Source organism: Medicago truncatula, chromosome 3 (assembly GCF_003473485.1).
Source record: "Medicago truncatula cultivar Jemalong A17 chromosome 3, MtrunA17r5.0-ANR, whole genome shotgun sequence".
NCBI lineage: Eukaryota > Viridiplantae > Streptophyta > Magnoliopsida > Fabales > Fabaceae > Medicago > Medicago truncatula.
In genome coordinates this window covers 835,697-857,978 of record NC_053044.1, presented here as the reverse complement: position 1 = coordinate 857,978, position 22,282 = coordinate 835,697, and the positions used below count along the sequence as shown (strand labels likewise).

The following is a 22,282-nucleotide window of genomic DNA, read 5'->3' as shown; positions in this document are numbered from 1 at the left end:
ATTGGTTTGGCTTGTGGGTGTTTGTGTTGTGGAGGTGTGATTTTGCATCGGGGTTTTGTGGGGGTTGTAATGGTGTGGTTTGGATGGGGTGGTCGTGGATAATTTTGGACTCGGATTTGGTGTCGGAACGCTTTGTGGACGGGAGCCATTAAGACGGGGTGGTGGGTGTTGTTTAGGTAAGGAGGTGGGTGTGTTTGTGGTGTTTGTTGTTGGTGTTTTCTTTTGTGGGCCACCTCTGTTATTCGGGTCCATATCCGCCGTCGCTAGCTCTTCTTCGTTTTGGGTTGTTTTCGTGTTTCAGGTGCTTTGAGTGTGCGTGTCCTTCGAGCTGAGCCTCTTCCTTTTTGAATTGATTTATGTTTGCACCACCGTAAATCATGTCGATTGCCTTACAATTTGCAGGTTGGATTCTGGTGGACCGGTTAATTTTGCTTCAAGATCAGGAGTTGGTGTCTAGTTGCAATCTTGTTTGGCTTGTTATGGTGTTTCTCTGGTGGACCGTGGGTAAAGGGTGCCCTTCAAATTTGGTTATGAAGACTAATGGGCCGATCACTTTTGATTCGAGATCGAGAGTCAGTTGTTTCATTCAAGTTTTGTTTTGGGCTTATTTTGGTGTTCTTTCGGTAGACCAGAGGTTGAGAGGTGGCGGAAGCTGAATGATCTTTTCAATAGGACATTTTCAGATGTGGCTCAATTATGGTAATAAGGACATGGTGTTTGAATTAGAGAGGTGTTTCTTTTAGGGTGAGTAGAGGCGAAGGGTGGTTATGGATATCGTTTTTCAGTGGTTGTTTTGTGATGGAGTTTGTTTTAGGTGGTGAAGTTAATTTTGGTGGGTGATGTCCTCATGGGTGTTGAAGGTAGGGGTTGATTAGGGGTTGTGTGTAAGGGTGTCTTTTTATGGTGTTTAATTTGGGTGTTCCCCTTATATACGACGCCTTTAACTTGTAGTCTCTGAATCACCGGTCTCTGTTCGTCTTGAGCAGCGATCTGGTTTTTTAATAAAATTTGCTATTTCAAAAAAAAAAAAAGTTAACTTTCTATAAACAAAAAACCTGAGTTGACCTTTAATTGATGACATGGCATGTCTATATTAACAATTTTTTTTATTCAAACCCAAAAATTCGTTTATGTTCGTCATCTTCAATCTCTTTCAATCTTCAACATATCCAACAAATTCATTCATGTTCGTCCTCTTCCTTCCATGTTCATCTAACAGTTTTAATACCCATCAAATTTTGCCATCTTTATCTCATTTGCATCTTTAATTTCAAAATCTAACAATCCCAAAAACAAAACAAAAAAACAACATCTTCAATTTTTGAAACCCAATTGTTATCTTTAAGAAGAAGTGCTTTTTAGGAACCGTTTCTGAAACCCTTGTTCTTGATTTGACTCATTTATTCTATCATCAAATTGCTTACTTGGTTTTTTTCTAAGGTTTGATTATTTTTGTTCAAACCCATAAAATTCCCAATTTCTTCATCTGCTTTCTTACTTTTGTTTAATTTCTTTTTCATTGCAAGTGAAGTAAAAAGGACACCTATTAGATGAATTTTATGTAGTGGTGTATGTGCTTTTTTTGATACCGTTCGATGTTTTGAACATTGAGTTATCAATTGGGTGCCATGGATCTGTTAGGAAGAAGCTCTTGATGCCTTTGATGTGAATTGAACTTATCGAAGAAAAGGAATTTGATGGGAATTTGAAGCAAAACCCAAAAACGAAATGGAAGAAGGATTGAATCTTTTGGGTTGATTCTGTGACCCAGTTGAGAGGAAGTGCAAGAGAAGTTTGAAATGAATAAAAATATAGAAGGAATAGGGTGAACTAAGGGTTTAGAACTTTAATTAAATTAAAATTAGTTTTTTTATTACAAGAGATTATTGAGTTTTGAAATGGAAGAGAATGAATAGAGATGTTGATTTCTTTTCTCGGATGAAATAGAGACGATGAATTTGTTGGATTTGAAGATGAAGAGGGATGGAAGATGAAGATGTAAGAAAAATGATGAATATGAATGAATTTTTGAGTTTGAATAAAAATATTTTTTTGTTGTTGATGTGGACTTGTCACGTCATCAATTAACGACAAACTCACCTTGTTTGTAACAGAAAATAAAGTAAAGGGTAATGCTGCAAACAGTTTAATAGTTAAATGATGACCATGGAAAAAAGAATAACTTAAAGGAATAATATATTACAAACATAAAACGACCTATGGTGTAATTTGATCTTTTTTTTGTTATTTTTATACCAAAACATACTATTTCTTTTACTACTATATACATAAGTGGAAACCTGTTTTGTTTTGTTACGAGGTGCATTTGCAATGATATAGTCGACTGTTGTTATGCAATGTATGATCATGTTATTGAAATCTACTGTATTAAAGTAAAGCTATTCACTTATTGATGGCCAGATTAAGCATGTCTACCAAATCGTTTACCAAGTAATAAAGTGATAAGTAGAGTATCGTATCCACATGGATTTTCGTTTCGTGTAAACAATTCATGTTACTTATTTGGGAACAAATTAAGTAAATAAAGAGATAAAAGTTTAGAGTTTTTCAATTTAATATGTTTGCAACAGAGAAAAGTTTACCTGTTTAATTGCAGAATGTTGGTCACGGTTAGGATTCTCTGAATCTCCTCTATTTATTTGTTGGAATTAAATAACAGTCAAGTCGAGTTCAATTATTCTAAGTAGACTATTTAAGTGATGAGTTCGTTGGAACGTGATAACCTAATCAGCTGTCAAGTTGCACCTGCTGGTTGCACGATGATCCTTACGTGCGAGGTCTTACTCTCTCATAGATTTGGTCTATCCTTCGCCTATCAAGTTGCACCTGCTAATCCAAGTGACGGTGCGTGGGGGTCTTACTCGCTTAGGAGTAATTGAAACATAAACTTAAATTAGAGTTCGTAAATTTCCAAAGGTACGACTTCCCAATGTTCCTAAAGGTTCCTCATATATGAATCTTAGAAGTACATAGCACACTCTCCCTCTCGGTAGTTCTACAAACGGGAAGCTCTATCAGCGTCTACCTTACGAATGTGCAAGAAGAATGGAGTTACTGGGCTGATTTAAGTTGTGAAGTCACTTGTTTCCTTAATTACTAGCTACTACCTGATTTCAGCAAATGTTCATCAATATTAGGTATGTCACCTTCCTAAGTACTTACATCAGGGTACGCTTGCTTTCGGTTTGTTTTACTACTTACTAATTAATTATTTCTTGGTTAAACAAATATAAATATCAAGATATGAATATCAATAATAGGCTTTGTCACTACCTAAGTGCCTAAATTAGGGATATGCTACATAGGAGACAAAATCTTATGCACTACAGTATAACTAAATAGCGAACATAAAATAACTGAATATAAGATTTTAAATTAAATAATTATCCAACAAACAAAATTGAGGTTCATGTTAGAACCCTAGCCTGAGAAGATTTAGTTACCCATGGTAACCAAACACAAATTACAAAAGAAAAAAACATACCCTAGATAAACCTTGAGTGAGGAGAGAGATCCTTCCTTGAAGCTCCTAGTGCCTACTTTCCTCTTGAACCGTTTTGTTGTGAATGAGGAATGTGGTATTTATAGGGAATGTTTCCACCTGAAGTTGGGCTAAATTCGTGGGCTTTTCGCCCCAAAAAGTTACAAAATAACAACGCCTTAGGGTTGCAAGGAACATGCGCGAGAGAGGGCTTTCAGGCTCCAGGCGCCTACTTTCATGCAGCAAGCGCCCAAGTGCAAATTCCTGGGCGCCTGCACCCCATTCTGTGCGTCTGGGCGAATGTGAGTCCATGAGGTGTTGAAAATACCTGTTTCTTCGTGTTTTCGGGTGTTTGCTTCTCTGTAAGATGTCATGGAACTTTGGAACAAAATTCCTCCCTCTGTAACGTCTTTTGAGGCCTCTTGAATCTTAATTCTTCATCTTTCCAAGGATTTCCCAAATCTTCAGATGTCTTGCTTTGTCGATATGCATGATTTCTTCTTGATTTTACAACAAATCATCCTAAAATTGCTATGTTTCGGGAATAATAGAATTACAGTTCAAATATAAAAAACATTTCAAATATCCCGAAATCATAAGCAAATGATCTAATACTCCTCTATTATGCTTGTAAAACCTACTGAAATTGACTGAAAAACATGCTAAGAATAACGTAAGATGACCTATCATCACTTATTCTTATTAGAACAATTTACAAATGTCATTATCTTATGCATCTAATTTCTCACCAATTCTTTACTCTTTATTTGCTGCATTTTTTTTAATATTACCAATTATCCACACATTCAATTATATAGGGTTTTCCCTTAAAAAAAATAAAATTATATAGGGTTTTGTAGCAAAAAGGAGGTGGAGGAAGCATCACATTTTCGTTCTTCATCATCCGTGTAATAATATTTCAGAATAATACTTTTATAAAATCAGCAATTCAAATAAAGATCTTATAAAATAAATAAAATTTTAAAATATCCTTAACATGGTTGTGATTACCTATTCCAAAACACCCCTTTTAACACAAAGAAAAGTTCAAATTAACAATTACATTTCAAAACGATGATAATTTTACAAAAAAGCTTTCTATTTTCAAAACGAAGTAAAAAGAAGAGACATTTACACTCATTTTTCAAAAAGAAAACTTTGAAAATATCCACTTTTAAAAAATCAATAAAGACCAAATATGTAATAATATTCAGAAAATACCACCTTTACAAATCAACAATTCAAATAAAATAAATAAAATTTTAAAATATCTTAAACATAAATTTGACTACCTTTTTCAAAACACACCTTTTCACACATTATGTTTTACTTTCTATCTTTATTCTTTTATTTTTCGTATCAATACCTGTTTTTCTTTGTAAATTAATGATTATCTCAAAAGTTGTCATCAAAATGGTTGTTTAAATAACACATCTCTTTATGAAAATGAAGAATTCAAATAAAAACATAATTGGAAAACACTTGGTTGAGATTACCAAGCCGCCGACCCTAACTCTCTTCTCTCTCACCATTGACCGTCTGTTACCCTTCTCACTCTCACCGTCCGTTTTTTGTTCCTTCTCCTCCCTCCGTTTCCTTGTTCTAACTCCTTCGTTGGAGCTTTTCTTCTCTCCTCCCACTTCCAAACACAACCGCCGCCATGTAGATATCCGCGCGGGTGGTGCGAACGGCGGTATCACAGCCGCGTCACCACCTCCTTTCCCCTTTTGGGGCTGTTAGAGCAACCGCCGGCGTGTGCAATCGCCACAATATGCTTTGTGATTCTTAAAACTCCATGGCCAGCGCTCCTCTTGCAGATCTGGATGCTGGTTTGACGAGTTGGTTTAGTTTGCAAAGCCGCCGCCGCCTTACCCTTGGAGGTGACGGTGGTTCTATTATGTTTGTTCTGACTTTTGAGAAAGATTTCGGAGCCGCCTCCTCCTCCGGTGGTTGTTTGGTGTTACATTTACGTTTTGAATGTGCTTCGTACCAGGTCTTCAAGGCTAGAAATGGTCATGTCCTGTTGTCTGTCGTTGCTGTGATTGGTGGGTGCGGGTGTAACCGTGTTGGCGGTGCTCGTGGTACTCAGTCTCGTTGATTGACCATCCCTCGATCTGGCTTTCAATTGGATTTGAGTTGCTTTCTGTTGGATTTGGAGAAATGGTCGTGAAGCTTACTGTCGCAGCATAATGGGTTTGTAGGCGTGGGGATCCGTATCCGTGTTGGCGGTCGAATCTCCCACCTTCACGAAGTTTGACACTATAACTTGGGGATGTTTCAAAATCCGCATCAGTCTCTGATGTTGGACTGTTTGTCTCGAAAGAGACGCTTTGCTTGTTGCTGTCGCAAGGAGTTGTTGGTTCTTGGTTCAATTTCATGTTGACGGATGGTCCATACACCTTATATTAGGCATCCACCGGTGTTGTTTTGATTTTTTTGTATCCCCCGATTGGGTTGGCATACACTCTGTGGATTGACTGAGTTAGGTTTATGTCCCCCCAGTTTTTTTGTATTTTTTTTCCTTTTTTTAATGATATATATATATATATATATATGAGCACCTGACATAGACTGGAATCTGCAAGACACTCCAACTCTGTTGAACTGTCTTCTATTCCTTTTTATTTCGTTGGACTCTTGGCTTATCAAAAAAAATAAAAATAAAAACATAATTAAGATCACATAAAACAAATAAAAATCCAATCAATCTTTTAAATAATTGTTAATATATTTTCAAATCACACAAAAAGAGATAATTCAAATAAAAAATTCGTTCAAAAAAGGAGAAATTTTAAAAATAAATCATAAAAAAGGTAAATTTATTAAAATCAGATACACTTAAAAAAGGTAATTTTCTTTTGAAATTTTCAAAAATAAATCATAAAAAAGGTAAATTTATTAAAATCAGATACACTTAATAAAGGTAATTTTCTTTTGAAAAATTAAACTACACATTATTTAAAAAATCAATTGAAAGGATACTTTTAAAAAAATCAATTTTCTTTTGATGTATGTGGTCTATTATATCGACCACATACATCATTCATTCAATAAATCTAAAAAAATAGACTTTTATTTATAATAGTGACCATATAATGTATATGATACAAATTCTTATTTTATCAATCGATCAATACTTTCATAGTACATTTAAGGCGCACCAGAGACACATGCGGAAATAAAATCGCATAATTTGATGTATTGGGCCAAAAAAGTTTAAGGCCCATTATATTTTTTAAGACACCTGTCGCCGCCTTTCTGAGGTCTCATGACTTTCACTTGGGTTAAAATCCCAATCACACACGTGTCACAATTTCGCACCATTAGATCAAGAGTTAAGAAAGAAAGTCAAATCCCAATCGTTAAAACTGATCCTGATCTTGAGTTTGAAAGTGTAGTTGAAGTACAGTTCTATATAAAGAGATTCTAACTCAAAAACAATACAACATTCCATTGACCCCTTTTCGCTTCCCTGACTCATCTCTCTCTTTCTCTCTTTGAGTTCTAGAGAGAGAAACTCAACACATAGAGAGAGAAAGAGAGAGAAATAAACCATAGCTTAGGTATGTGTTTCTTTTATATCTTGAACTTGTTTCAATTGTTGTTTGCTTAATTGAGTTCTTGTTGTTCTATGATGTTTTTCTTTTTTGCGTTAAATTGTATGAACTTTGATTTGGTGAATTGGGTTTTTGCTTAATTGTGGTTTTTTATGAACTTGATTTTTAATTTTTTTAAAGTTTTGATTTTTATGCTCAATTTTCGTTTTCATTTCTTGCTTTGATTTTTTTTTTTTTTTGTAAAATTGTATATGAATTGTGGTTTGATTAATTGGGTTTTTGCTTAATTGTGGTTTCTTATGAACTTATATTTTAAAAGTTTTGATTTTTATGCTCAATTTTGGTTTTCATTTCTTGCTATGAGTTTTTGTTGTAAAATTGTATGGATTGTGGTTTGATTAATTGGTTCTCTGCCTAATTGTGGTTTTCTTATGAGCTTGATTTTTAATTATATTTATTTTAAAAGTTTTGATTTTTATGCTTGTTCTTCTCAATTTTCATATCTTGCTTTGATTTTTTTGTTTTTGTGAAATTGTATATATTATGGTTCGATTAATTGGGTCTTTGCTTAGTTGTGGTTTCTTATGAACTTGGTTTTTATTTTTGTGCTCAATTTTGGTTTCCTTTTCTCAATTGTGAAATTGTTTGAATTTTGGTTTGATTAATAGGGTCTTTCCTTTGCTTTGTTGCGGCTTCTTATCAACTTGATTTTTAATTTTTAAGCTCAATTTTGATTTTCTTACCCTTTTTGACCCTCTTCAGTGATTTTTCCAACACCATTTTTTTCGTCAGTAATTGATTATTCTTTATATTAATTTTTTATTTTTGTGAAATTGTATGAATTTTGGTTTGATGAATTGGGTTTTTTTTTTTGCTTAATTGCGGTTTCTTATGAACTTATTTATTTTAATTTCTTAATTTTTAATTTTTATTCTCAATTTCGGTGATTTAAAATTTTCATTTTTGACTTTCTGGCAATAGAGAGCGCTAAAAGAAGATAAGGCTTTGTAGACTTTTGGAAATTTTATCTCAGGTTGAATAAATTTTGGATAGGCCAGTGGTGTATTTACAATAATTTATGTGTGTGTGTGTGTGTGTATATATATATATATATATATATATATATATATATATATATATATATATATTATTTACTAGAGTATCATTGATCTTGTTTTGTTGAAGAGTTATTTGAAGTTCGTGAAATATGGACCGTGATTATTGACTTCAATGTTTTGGGGGTTTTTATAGCTTAGATTTAGTTTTCGATTTCATTGTCATAAAGATAGATGTCATTTGTCGAATTGTCTTGATTTTGAATCTAACTTGAAAATTATAAAGAAATCCAGCCAGTTTTCTGATGTAGATTACCATAATTTGTGTATGATCCATTTATTTTTTCATTTCATTTTATGCGAATATGTTTTGTATGACCTGCATTTTGTTTATGTTTCTTACAGGTTAAATGCAAAGGACAATCTGCCAATAGGTTGAAATGATCTTAAACTATTCTTCAGAAGCCCAGCATTGATGCCAGCAGTTAAAATGGTGGCCAAAACTCCTACAACTTGCAAAAAAGATGGGAGGTATCCTCATGTGTCTCAGAAGTCAAATACAATATCTAAAAGACCATGTTCAATGGTTGGAGTTACCGATGCAATGGAAGATTTAGATATATCATGCCAAACATATCTTAATGGTGGTAAGCTTTTTAATACTTTTAACAGATTTAGAGACCCAAAAAGAATAAAATGCCTTTGATCTTGGCATTGGAAAAGTTGCTACTATGAAGTTTTTTATTTTCATATAATGCAAGCAAAGCCACTTATTAGTTACACATGTCTGATGCAGGTTTTTCTGTAAATAAAGAGTATTCAAAGGAGCGTGACTATGATGAACACCAAATGTCATGTGATGAAGAAACAATTTTGGGGAAGAACAGTCTCCCATTCAATGGTTGTGCAGATTCGCTAGTAGAAACGGTAAGGCTCACCTTCATTTCATGGATCTTATTCGTATGAGTTGCTGTCTTTGTTAAAATTATGTTTTACATGCATGCAACATGAGTGCAAATAATGATTTTTCTGAGTGACAACTCGGTCCTCATTTGTGGGGCATGAGTACGATGTTTGAAAAGAAATATGCAGTAGTTGGTGACAACAATTTTGCTATGGTTGACACATGTTGCACTGACATTTCAAATTGAAGATGTGTTTGATCTCCAACATGTGTCAGTGTCGATACCAACATGACACGACACATGGTTTAATTCAATCACTTCCATTTTCTTTTAAAGTATTATTGGTGTCTACATGCCAGTGTCGTATCTGGATAGTGTTTCACTGGTTGATGCCATTGGTTTTGAATTTGACGTTGGGATAGAATTTGTTAAAACTTTATATTATTTAGTATGTTTTTCGTATTTTGTTTGACAAACTCACAATGTTTCTTGTTGACTCATTGTGAGTTTGAGGGTAGATGTTAGATAATAAAGTATTGGACTTAAGTTATTGGGCATTTATATTAGTAAGTTAGAGTCCATTAGGTTTCGTTATATATATTCTCTTATAACCTCTTGTAATGTTAAGCTATTGGTATTCTATGAAACTCTAGCTGTCTTTGTTAGAGGTTATAAGAGAATATAAACGAAACCTAATGGACTCTAACTTACTAATATAAATGCCCAATAACTTAAGTCCAATACTTTATTATCTAACAACTACCCTCAAACTCTCAATGAGTCAACAAGAAACATTGTGACTTTGTCAAACAAAATACGAAGAACATACTAAATAATATAAAGTTCTAACAGAATTCATGCGCGCCATTTGATGCAAGTTATTTATGATATTAAAGAGTTGATCTGCGTGTTGTCTGCTTGATATATAGTTTTCTGGATTGTGTTTTCATTATCTTGTAACCTTAGATTCTATATAATGATTGTGTATATATCTATATCTTAGTGTTGCTTCCAATTACTATGTTTGCTCAAAGCATTACTTGATGTCTGCAATGCAGGACTATTATTGTATGAGTAGTAAAAATTATTGCATCTACATTCTTGTCGTTTTATATGGTTTAGGAGTATTGATGTTATTTCTATTTTGTCGCTTTATTATTTTTTTGTGCGTGTGCTCTAATCTAAGATTTAGTTGTATGTATTAGTGATTATAATTTAGAGTTTATAATCACTAACTTCTTTGATTTGTGAGTTAGGAATTTTATATTCAATGTAAATCAGTTAATTGCAGTATAATTTGACCACTTTGTTCATATATTCTCAAAAGGAAAATAATGAACAGTTTATGTTTACTTCGCTTCACATTACTCAATATGAGTTTTTTTATGGCAGGATTCTTTTCCGGTTTCTGTTTCTGCAATGTCAGATTCAGATACATTGTTGTCTTATTTTAACAGGCCTGATGATGCCCATTGTAACTTATTTGAAACAGGTACCCACTTGAAACCTTACCTATTAGAATACTGTTTTTTTTTTTTTTTTTTTTTTTTTTTTGGCGTGGTGATAATAAATAAATGTAATTAAAAAACTAATAAGAAGCATCTAAGTTGAGGATATACCAAATCCTTAGTTAAACCAAAAGGTAAGAAGATACTACCTCCAGTCATTTTGTAAGAGACAATTTCATTGGTCTTCATTATAAGACAGGGAAACGAATTTTCAGAGTATTAATTGTTTGAATTTTTTTTATATCTTTATTTATGTTAACCACAAATCCACATATTTACTATGTAAGTGGATTTGTTTAATGAGTATTATTTGTATCTTTGGCAAAACAATTTGACATTTACTCTTTTAATTAAATACCCTTTATTGGACTTGATAATTTGGTCTTTTATTTTGTATAAGAAAGACTGAAGGTAGTACTTTTGTCCATTGATCAAAGCACCAAAACTGGACATTATATCTTAAACTCAGTATAAAGTGATAATCTTTTAAGATTAATTTCCATCCTTACAAGCATTTAGAACTTGAAAACATTCAATTGAAGTCACCTAGCTATGGGGCTCATTGATATTGGAACCTAATCAATATAAATGTTTGATGGATACATTAGTTTAATTCTAGCTGGTGGCTCCAAGTAGTATAATTGTTTCCTATTATTTTCACTATTGTACACTTCTGTTTGTAACAAGTGTGTAAACTTTGGTCTCTGCAGTTAATAAGGAACAAATGACTAACCCACCTGATCAAGCGGATGACAGTAACTTTCCAAATTTCGAAATACCTGATATGTTAGACTACTATGTGGATGAATCATTCTTCGGGTTTACTAGTGATGGGATCAATCCATTTGACGATGGTCTCGACTATAGTACCTTTTCCGATCTTGAATTTGCTGGACCAAATTTGTTATATGATCTTCCTAGTACCCTTGACGAAAGCATAGAAGCAGCAAGCTACCAATATGCAGGATCCTGTGAAGAGTTTCAGGAGCCAATACCTGATTCTTCATGGTTCAATGTCATTTGCCATCAGGCCAAGCCACTTTCTGAAGAACATGATGCCAGGTCATGTCAGCTTGATTCCCAAAGAGTAGATTATACTGATCCGGATATATTCATAAGCTTCTTGGAGGTATCAGATGAATCCAACTCATTGCCAGCTCTAGTAAGCAAGGAGACAAGTAAAAGGAAGCATGTTACCCTTGTTCTTGATTTGGATGGTAATTATAATTCTTCTGTCTGCTGATGTGTATTTATCGTTGTAGAGTCTCATATATGTGCCTTAATTTGTTTCAGTTGAAACTTCTTATGTTAAAATGTATAAAATAATTTTGTTGATTCACCTTCACAGAAACACTGATCCACTCTACAATGGCGCAATATGATAGTCGTGCCGACTTCACAATTCCAGTTTTACTTGACAAGGAGTACACTGTCTATGTGCGAAAAAGGCCCTTCCTCCACGAGTTTTTGGAGAGAGTATCGAAGATGTTTGAGATCGTCATTTTCACAGCAAGTAAAAAGATTTATGCTGAAAAGTTGCTAGATGTTCTTGATCCTGACAAAAAACTTTTTTCTCGACGATTATACCGAGATTCGTGCATCTATCAAGATGGCACCTTCACCAAAGATTTGACAGTTCTTGGAATTGACCTAGCAAAAGTAGCCATAGTAGACAACTCTCCTCAGGTATTTCCTTCATCTTCATGTTATAATAGGTTTTTATCTATTTCATTTATTACATTCAGTTATAATAAGTTTTTATCTACTTCATTGATTACATTCATGATCCAAAATATTTGGCATTATATCGTATTACATATTTGGTGTTATGTCAATCGCTTAATTTGTGATATATTTATTCCAATTTTCATGAATCTCCTATACATCATTCATAATTTTACAGCATGATATAAATGTATCATTGGTGATCATAAATAGTCCTTCACAGCATAATGTAAATGTATCATTGGTGATCATAAATAGTCCTTTTATATTTGTCTGGTCCTTTATTTATTGCCTATGGTAAATAATACTGAAATTTCAAATTTTTGTTCATGTTTAGGTGTTCAGACTGCAAGTTAACAATGGGATTCCTATTGAGAGTTGGTTTGATGATCCATCTGATTCTGCTTTGATTTCTTTACTTCCGTTTTTGGAGAAACTCGTTGATGTGGACGATGTTCGACCGATTATCGCAGAGAAATTTGAGAACAAGAAGAATTAGTTTTGCATATATTCCGGACCTCCTTGCCCTTCATAGAATTAGTCAATTACTCTAATGATCTTAGAATACCGCATCAGTCAAAAATGACTCTGCCTAGTTGTCTTGCACATTTTAGTTTGACTCTAGTGAGTTTTCAGAAATAGCTATGATTCTGGGGTAGCTTGATAGTATTTTTAAAAATTGTACATAAATAGTACAATAATTTTTATTTCAAGTTTTGGATTTTGACTTGTTAAAGTGTCGACTTACTGAACTGCAGTACAGAGGCTGTGTTAATTAATGGGTAAAGTTTATATTTCAGATGTTTTTTGTTGTTGTCTCTTGTTATTTAGTGTCCCTTATAAGCTTCCCCCCCTCCCGCTCCCTCTCTCTCTCTCTCGCTATATATATATATATATAGCCTATGTTTTGTATCAAGGTGGTATCTCAGAATCACGGTAATCTACTGTGACTTTTTGAAAGCTACACTTTGTAGCTTCTATAAAATCATGGTGGATCACCATGATTCTGACATAACTACCGTGATACTAAATACACACATAATGTCTCTCTAGACAAACAAAAAGGCTAGTATGATGATTTAGTACTTTACTTTGTAGGTCAGTACTAACTGGCAGAGGTTAAATACATCCTTATGACATGATTATACTATATTTGAATGTCAAATTATAGAAACCAAACTCAACAAAAGTGAAAATTTTAATATGATCTTCCAAACACCTGATATGTGAGAGTAATATGTGGATGAAGTACTTTAACATGATCTGATCTGCATTATTCATGTCTTTGGAATGTTTTGATGAGTTCATGAGATTGTTTCTGAACTATTGTTGTGAAATCATTTTTGAGCCGAATATGAAGTACTTGAGTCTTTAGCATATCATAACCGATCTTTGTTGTGATAAGTTTGCTATCATTAAAACATCTAAAAAGGTATTGTGTTTTTCCGAAACAATTTAGACGGTAATATAATTCCTGCATTGTTAGGCTCATAAAAGCTAATTGTTTAAAAGTAGTACTTGTTTATCATTAAGTCAGATACGTATGATTACCAAGTATTAATGTATGACAATTTGAATTATATTCTTGATAATAATCTATGGTGTTGTATTTTTGTTCCCTCATTCCTGCATCCACTTTAGCAACTTCTGTTTGATATTTTTTCAAGCACATCTTTAGTCCCTGGTTGCTCTCCCTTTCATTTTGAACCACGCCTAGAGAGAGAAACTTGTCACATAACCATTATTAGGTTAAAAATTTGGGTTGAGATCAAAATTCAACGAGTAATATTAGACAAACTAAAAAGATCGATTTTGTAAGGATGGAGACTATTTTTGGGATCATGATAAAAGAGAGGGATAAAAATAATTTAAGTCAAAAATAAAATTATTAAGGGATTTAGTAGATATCATAATTTTTTTTTTTGTTTTGTTAAAATAGATTAAATTGTAGTGCATATTTGATTATTAAGGGAGAGAGGAGTATAAGTTTTATTTTTCAAGGGAGGTGAGTGTATATTTTAACTTAAGAGAGGAGATAAATGTAATTCAAGGTTCTTTTAGGGGAGAGGAGTGCAACAGAATCAACATGCATTCTCTCTACATGCTCAAACCACCTATATTTTCTACTACAGGCGCTATCGCAACTCTCTTTAATTTCGTCATTTCTAATTCTATACCATCTAGTCTTACTACATGTACTTGCAAAAGTACAATAATAGAATCTAGGGTTTAGATTGGTTATGTGATGCCTTCAGAATGCTCCCAAAAGTGGTATTTATAGCCTCAGAGGAGCTTCTGTTTCCGTGACTTAGCCCTAAGTAACTTGGGCCCTAAGCCGGTTTCAAGGGCGGCGCCCATGGGAGGGCGTGCCCTAGGGCATTTAGGCCCTTTTAGAGGGCGCCAGTGCCCTTTTGGAGGGTATCTGATCCTTAGAAGTACAATTGACGATCCGTAGCCCCCAAGCACGAGTCTTGGGAGAAGGCGAAGTGATTTATATAGTCGATAGTCCACAACCCCCCAAGCACGAGTCTTGAGAGAAGGCAAAGTGATGAATAAGTATAACAGTTGAGGCGACACATTTGACGGGCACACCCATGCGTTCCAGAGTCTTTCTTGAGGGCGTTTAAGCCCTTAAGAATATAATGGCGGTCCACAGCCCCCAAACATGAGTCTTGGGACAAGGCGAAATGATTTATATAGTCGATAGTCCACAGCCCCCCAAGAACGAGTCTTGGGACAAGGCGAAGTGATTAATTATAATGTTGCTCTTTTGATATCGGAAGATGGGTGATATCTGCATTTACATGTTCTTAGGAGAGTTCATGGGTGTATGGTATGGGCAAGCCCTTTTTGGCGATATAGTACTCTGTAATTTCATTGTTGATGTAATTTATCGGGGCGAGTTGTATATGGCATCCTAAGTACTTGTGACTTTTATTTTGGATGTAACTTAAAGCGGGCAAGTCCTTCTTGGTACTTTGTATTTTAGTTTTTCTTCGTCTCCTATTCGTGTTGGAATTTTATTTTATTTTTGTTTCTTGTAGTGTTGCGCTCTATTTTGCTTCGATTTGTCGATTGTTTTTCAGTGGTATTTGTGATTCTAATTCCTTTGGGCGATCACAATGTTGTTTTTGGTTATTTATTGTTTCCTTCGAAGTGTGTCCTTTATTTAGCTTCGTGGTGCGTCGATTTAAGTGATGCTTGCGATTGCTGGCGATTGCTATTTCCTTTCAGTCATTTTCTGGCGATTGCTGGCGATTATCTCTTTGATAACCGTTGACGTTTTGTGGCGTTTATGGAGAATATGTTGACGAGTTGAACTTTTCTATGGTGTTGCATCGAATTTCGTACCATAATTTATGCTTCATATTTTACCGTTGTATCTTTGTAGGCGAACAAGGTGTGCAGAATTTGCGTAAGGTTGACATAGATAGATGTTCAGGGCCTCGAAGGGTTGACAGTACATTCAGTGTCGGGTAGGGTTGACGCTTTCGTGCAGAGCCTCAAAGGGTTGGCGTTTAAAACTGTTCAGAGCCTCGTAGGGTTGGCAGGGCATTCAGGTCCTCGTAGGGTTGGCGCTTTCGTTCAGAGCCTTTAAAAGGTTGACGTTCAAAACTGTTCAGAGCCTTGTAGGGTTGACAAGGGGTTCATGGCCTCATAGGGTTGACGCTTTTGTTCAGAGCCTCAAAGGGTTGACATTTAAAACTGTTTAGAGCCTCGTAAGGTTGGCGAGGCATTCAAGGCCTCGTAGGGTTGACGCTTCCGTTCAGGGCCTCATGGGGTTGGCGAATAATCGATGTTCAGAGCCCCCTTTAAGGATTGATGAAATGTCGACATTTAGATCCCTTTTTAAGGGTTGAAGGAAGTCGACGTTTAGATACCTCCTTAAGGGTTGATGGAATGTCGACGTTCAGAGCCCTTTTAAGGGTTGACATAATGGCGACGTTCAGAACTCTCTTTAAGGGTTGACGTTTTAGGCTCCCTTTGAATGTAGAATTCCTTGTAGATTTCGTAGTAGTTATATCTGAACAAAGTAGAACAGTAGAAGAAGGAGAGTTCTAAGAAAGTAGGGTGCCTCGTTAAAAACCTGCAAAACAAATCTCAACGATCGAGAAAGGTTAGAATAACTTTGTGTTTCATCTTTAAGCTTTTATTGACGTGACCGTTGCTTCTACATTTCATTTTGGCGTGTTGTTTGATGAGTTCTTCCTTTTGTTTAACCTCACCCTTGGAGGGCTTGTTTGTCTCCCAAACTTTATTTATCTGAAATATAACGTTACTTCTAAACTTCCAAAATAAAGGAGTCTTAATCATATTCGATCCTATTTTATGAGAACTAATTACTCGTTGTCTTCTCTTGTTAACTCGCCCATATTTTCTACTCCCCTTTCTATTCTTTTCATTCTCTTACTAACCTTCTTACTTGATTAGGACTAAGTCTTTTTCATTCTTTTCATTCTCCTACTAGCCTTCATATTCTTCTCTTGTATGTCTTCACTTCCTCCTATGAAGTTAGGACTAAGTCTTCTGCTGATATTTATTCTTCTACGTGGGTCTGACGCAATTAATCCATTATTTATGTTTTTACTAAACAGTTAGTTCAGTTCAAAAAGTAAATGATACATGAAAGGGGATCCCATGAAAGAGAGGTGGGTCACTTGAACCTCTTAAATACCAAGACTTTCCTCGCCATAATCCCTCATATGTGACCTTTTAACAATACTCCACTTTACTTCTGCCACGGGGAACCTAGTGTAGTCTGTCTTCTATTAACTTGGTCCTACCTCTTGTGTTTTACTCATCATTATTTTTTTTATTTTCTTCAAATCAAACAAAATATTTTCTCAAAATATATTCGACAATATTTTCTTAAAATATATGTAATAAAGAAAGAAAGATGAGTAAAACCATTGTCCATGGTGTTGTTAGCATCGAGAGAAACCATAATGAATTCATCTCCTCCTGCTTATGTGGATGACTATAATGGTTATGAATTGTGGTCCTCTTGTTGGTTGGATCTTCCATAGTTAAATAGATCCAAAGTATGTATACCCTCCATTTTCGTGTGATCCTGTTCCTTTTCAAAATAAGATATAAGCAAGTTGAAATTAACGAGATAAATAAGGGAATCAATTACAGACAAGCATAATTGTCTAATGTATACAAATAAGATTATTTAAGTATGGCATAATAACAAATTTTATTCTCCAAATCAAAGATAACCGCCCAACAGTAAAAATAAAATGATAACTTTCATGAGAATCAAACAATTAATATCAAAGTCATAGTTTACTCATAGAAATCGCTTAAAGGTAAAGGTATTAAGAACCACGCTAGAAGATTATTGGGATACAAGAAAGATAGAAAGAAAATAATGGTTCTTCCCTTTGAGATGCGATTTAACCCAGGTTCGAAAAACGGCGATGAATTCTTTCAGGCATTAATGGTGACGGCAGACGATGAGGAGTCGATAACACATAGTGATTAGAAAGATTGATCGCTTCGAGGCAGTTTGATGTTTGATCGTTTGATGGCTTCGTGGGAAAATTGAAGTCGAAGCTGGTTTGGTATTCGCCGGCTCCTCTTTTTAAGGCTTATGAGTGTGGTCTAGGTTAGTTTTAACCGTTTCCCAGAGACGGCGCCAACTGTATTTGCAAAAGTACAATAATAGAATCTAGGGTTTAGACTGTTTATGTGATGCCTTGAGAATGCTCCTAAGAGTGGTATTTATAGCCTCAGATGGGTTTATGTTTCCGTGACTTAGGCCCCTGTAACTTGGGACCTATGTCGGTTTCAAGGGTTTCTAGATGTTTCTAGAAGCATCAGAGGTGGTGCCCATGGGAGGGCGCACCCTACCACACTTAGGCCCTCCTGTAGGGCGTCAGGGCCCTTTTTGAGGGTCTCCGGTCCTTAAAAGTATATTGACAATCCACCACACTTCTAACACAACATCCTCATCTCCTCTACTCTTACTTTATTCCCGTATTGGTTCTTTACCATCCAAAACTTTGTCCAATACAACATTGTCGATCGTATCGCTGTCTGATAAAATTTTCACTTCCACTTAAGCGGTACTTTCACATCACATAAAATACCTAATGCACTCCTCTATTTCAACCACCCATCTTAGATTCTATGATTTACAACTCCTTCTATTTCTCAGTTGTTTTATATTACAGACCTAAGATATTTAAACATAGGCTAGAAACGTTTCGCCTCTTGTTAAAATTTCATTCCATATACTCCGTCTTGCTTCTACTCAAGCGAGAGAAGTGCATTTCTAAGGCTTGTCTCCAAGTCTCTAACCTCCCTTCCTTTGACTCTCCAAGTAGGACCGTATCATATGCAAAAAGTATACATCTTGGCGCTTGCTCTTGGATGTGTTCCGTAAGCACATCCCAAACTAAGTGTAAAAATAAGGACTTAGTATTTTAACCATGGTGCAATCCTATTGTTATGAGATAATCTCCGATGTCTCCACCTTGTGTCCTAACACTGGTTGAGACTCCCATCATACATTTCCTTTATAGCTTGAATATAGGTCACTTTAATACTTTTTCTCTAGGGAATCCCACAAAATCTCCCTAGGCACTATATCATATGCATTCTACAAATCTATGAAAACTATGTGCAAGTCTATACGATACCGCTCCATCATCCGTTATAGTATCTTTAAAAAAAAATCATCCGTTGTAGTAAGTATATTGCTTTCATTGTCAATCTCCTAGGTATAAAACCGAATAGGTTTTCACAAACTTGAGTCTCTTTTCTTAGCCTTCGAAAAAAAACGTAAACTTAATAAAAATAATTTTCATAAAAATATAACATTTTTTTTTTAACTAAGTCATTCAATTAATATGATATTCTAGAATATAGTGTGAAAACTGTACAATATTCATTTAATTTTAATAAAACTCAAATATTTTAATTCAATACCAATTTTTAAAAAACCCAGTCAAAAATAATTTTAAGAATTTAAATTTGCTTGTTTTGAATATTACAAATTGAAAAGTATATTAAAAGTTTTTTTTTTGAAGGATATTAAAAGTATATTAAAAGTTGAATACAGGGTTTTGTCAAAAAAAAGAAGAAGTTAAATACAAGGTATAATAATAATTAAATGTTTTTTTGTCAATTAAGTCAAACCTTTAATATTTAATAAAAAAAATATCATAGTCAAACATAAACATTTAATATGATAGTCAAAGATATGATTTGTAAATTGTTAAATCACAAAAATTTGTTATACTTATATTTTATAATAACCTTAAAAAAAGTTCAGTCAAAAATAATTTTATAAAGAAGTAAATGTAATTATATATAAGATTGAAAATATCACAGACATTGATAATTGCTTTCTAGAAATCTGGATTGTAAAAATATAATTCGTTGACTTATAATATTTAGTATTTTCCGTTATACTTAATATTAAAGTTATTTTGTTTTGACCAAACATATAAATAATTGTTTTACGTAAAACTATTATATACAAAACATAATTAAATAAAAAGCAATGTTTTCTTATAATTAGGGTGTTCATTTTCCAAGAGTCTGAAACATAGTCACAATGAGTGAGGCCATTGATAAAAATGACTCCACTTCTTCTCAATCACCTACGAAAGAAATTTCTATTCTCAATGCATTGCTCTCAATTGTAACCATAACATCACTCTCTTTGACCGACCCAATCCATGCACAACCTCTTCCCACCCTTCCTCTAGATCTCATTGCAGAAATTTTGTGTTGGTTACCTGTGAAGTTCTTACTTCAACTCCGATGCGTTTGCAAGTCATGGAATTCTCTAATATGCGATGCCAACTTTGCCAAAAAGCATCTTCGTTTGTCAACCGTGCGTCAACTCCACTTCCTAAGCTATTCCAACCGTTTACACAACTATATTCTCACCTCTCACCCATTCCACTCTATTTTCACAAACATAACAAACGACTTCACACAACTTGAACTTCCTCCAAATAATCATGATGGAGATTATTATCTAGTTGGTTCTTGCAATGGTATCCTTTGTCTTGCCGATTATAATGAAGGCTTTGTTATTTTGTGGAACCCTTCCATTAGGAAATCAAAGGAGTTACCTCCTTTTCAAAAGCCAAAAACTCTTCGTCACGATGGTATGACATATGGTTTTGGATATGATCCTGTTACTGATAATTACAAGGTGGTGGTTATTTTACACTACTATATACATGATATTAATGATAATTATGTCAACAAAATTGAAGTGAAGATTCATACTTTGGGGACTAGCTTTTGGAAAAATATTCAGGAGTTTCATTTCGATGGCCACACTATTGAGGGACCCGGACATTTTGTGGGTGGCGCAATTAATTGGCGGAGTTTGAAAGATTTAGGCATGGAAAATTCATGTTTTATTATTTCTTTTAATTTGAAAAATGAGTCTTTTCAAGAGATTTTGTTGCCTGACCATGAAGAGATAGATACAAGTGATTTGAATTTGGGTATGTTGAGGGATTGCTTGTGCATGATTTCTGGTGATGATGTTTGGGTTATGAAAGAATATGGAAATAAAGAGTCTTGGACTAAGTTGTTCACTGTCTGTCACATGCAATATCCTTGTAAATCTTATGGCTTTACCAAAGTAATAAATATTTTTGAGGATGACCAAGTGCTGCTGGAGTTTATAGATGATTCTATAGACGATTCTATTGAGGGAACCTGGATATGGAATTCGGTTGTTTACAATTCCAAGAATGATACTTTTAATTTTACCAAGTTTGAAAGCACCCCAGAAATCTGCATTGAGAGCTTGATATCACCTTGTTCTTAATGCGAAGACGTAGATGCGGTGCAATTCACTTAAGCATGAGATTCTAAGGAACCTATATTTTAATTTATGTTTATGTTATTTCTTTTTTACTTGTTGAGATTAATAAATGATTGCACCCCAGAAACTTGCGTTGATAATTCGATATCACCTTGTGTTATGTTACTGTAATACCTTGTTTAAAGTTAATGTGAGCAAGCTATGCTTTTTAAATTCTTATTTTTGTTTGAACGACAAATGTTAGAATGTTAATTGTTATGTTACGTTTTCTCTTTTGTCATTCTAGTTGTATTTTTTCCTAAAATTTATTGAATGCTTTTTATTTGCATGATGTTACAATAATCCTTTCAAAAAGAAAAAACAACCCAGTACCCTCAAGTATACAAGGGAAAAGAGTTGGTTGATGGAAATGACAAAAGCACGACCGAAAAAAAAAAAAAAAACCAGAATCAATGTAATTTTGTGTGTATGTTTTTTTGACTAGGGATCAATGTAATTGAGTTATTCATAACATATTTGGATATAGTGGAACTGCTAATAGTTAAACTGTTTTACATATTTTCAATGAACAAGTTAAGCTAAAAGAAATATTTTTCTAGTGTCTCCACAAAAGTATTTGTTTACACCAAATTTAATTAAAATTTTATCATAACAAAATTGCTCTTGTTCATATAAATATTCGGAAAACGCAATTTTCATCACTCATTCTAAAATCTTCACTTCCTTTTTCTCAAAAATGTCAATGGATATGTAATCAAAGAAAATGAATGATTAAAGATTGAATTACAAGATCTTTCATTAATACTTTCTGTTAAATGAATTCATGTATGCCTACATTATTAAAGTTTATGTATGTTTAGAAATCCAGCTTTTATGTAAACTAAATTTACATATATATACGCAACCCGTGTTTGTGTGAGTTTACATGAACTGAGTTTGGGAAAGCTTACGTGAACTTAATATGTCAACTGAATTCATGTATGCCTACATAATTAATTTTTTAAGCTTAGAAATTAAGATTTTATGATGTTAAGTGAGTTCACATAAGTTTACGTGAACTGAGTTTACATGAATTTAGTTTGCATAAACTTAAGTGAACCGAGTTAATGCTCAACCATGTGACAAAAATTCAGAAAACGAAATTTTTCATAAAACGATATAATAAACCTAATAAAAAAAAGGGATGTATAAAGTTGCATAAAAACGATCATAAACTACGTGTGGACA

At 34.0% G+C, this 22,282-nt stretch overlaps 2 protein-coding genes across 2 annotated transcripts; both read left to right on the top strand.

Moving 5' to 3' along the window:
* Positions 1-6,911: 6,911 nt before the first annotated feature.
* Positions 6,912-13,057, top strand: LOC25488479 (CTD small phosphatase-like protein 2-A). Its single transcript, XM_013603335.3, has 7 exons — positions 6,912-7,065; positions 8,520-8,761; positions 8,911-9,041; positions 10,412-10,511; positions 11,238-11,744; positions 11,876-12,213; positions 12,590-13,057. Exons 2-7 carry the CDS (start codon positions 8,590-8,592, stop codon positions 12,749-12,751), a joined length of 1,410 nt encoding a protein of 469 aa, XP_013458789.1. The 5' UTR covers positions 6,912-7,065; positions 8,520-8,589; the 3' UTR covers positions 12,752-13,057.
* Positions 13,058-19,819: 6,762 nt separating this feature from the next.
* Positions 19,820-21,058, top strand: LOC25488478 (F-box/kelch-repeat protein At3g23880). The gene has a single exon (XM_013603334.1). It carries the CDS (start codon positions 19,820-19,822, stop codon positions 21,056-21,058), a length of 1,239 nt encoding a protein of 412 aa, XP_013458788.1.
* Positions 21,059-22,282: the final 1,224 nt, after the last annotated feature.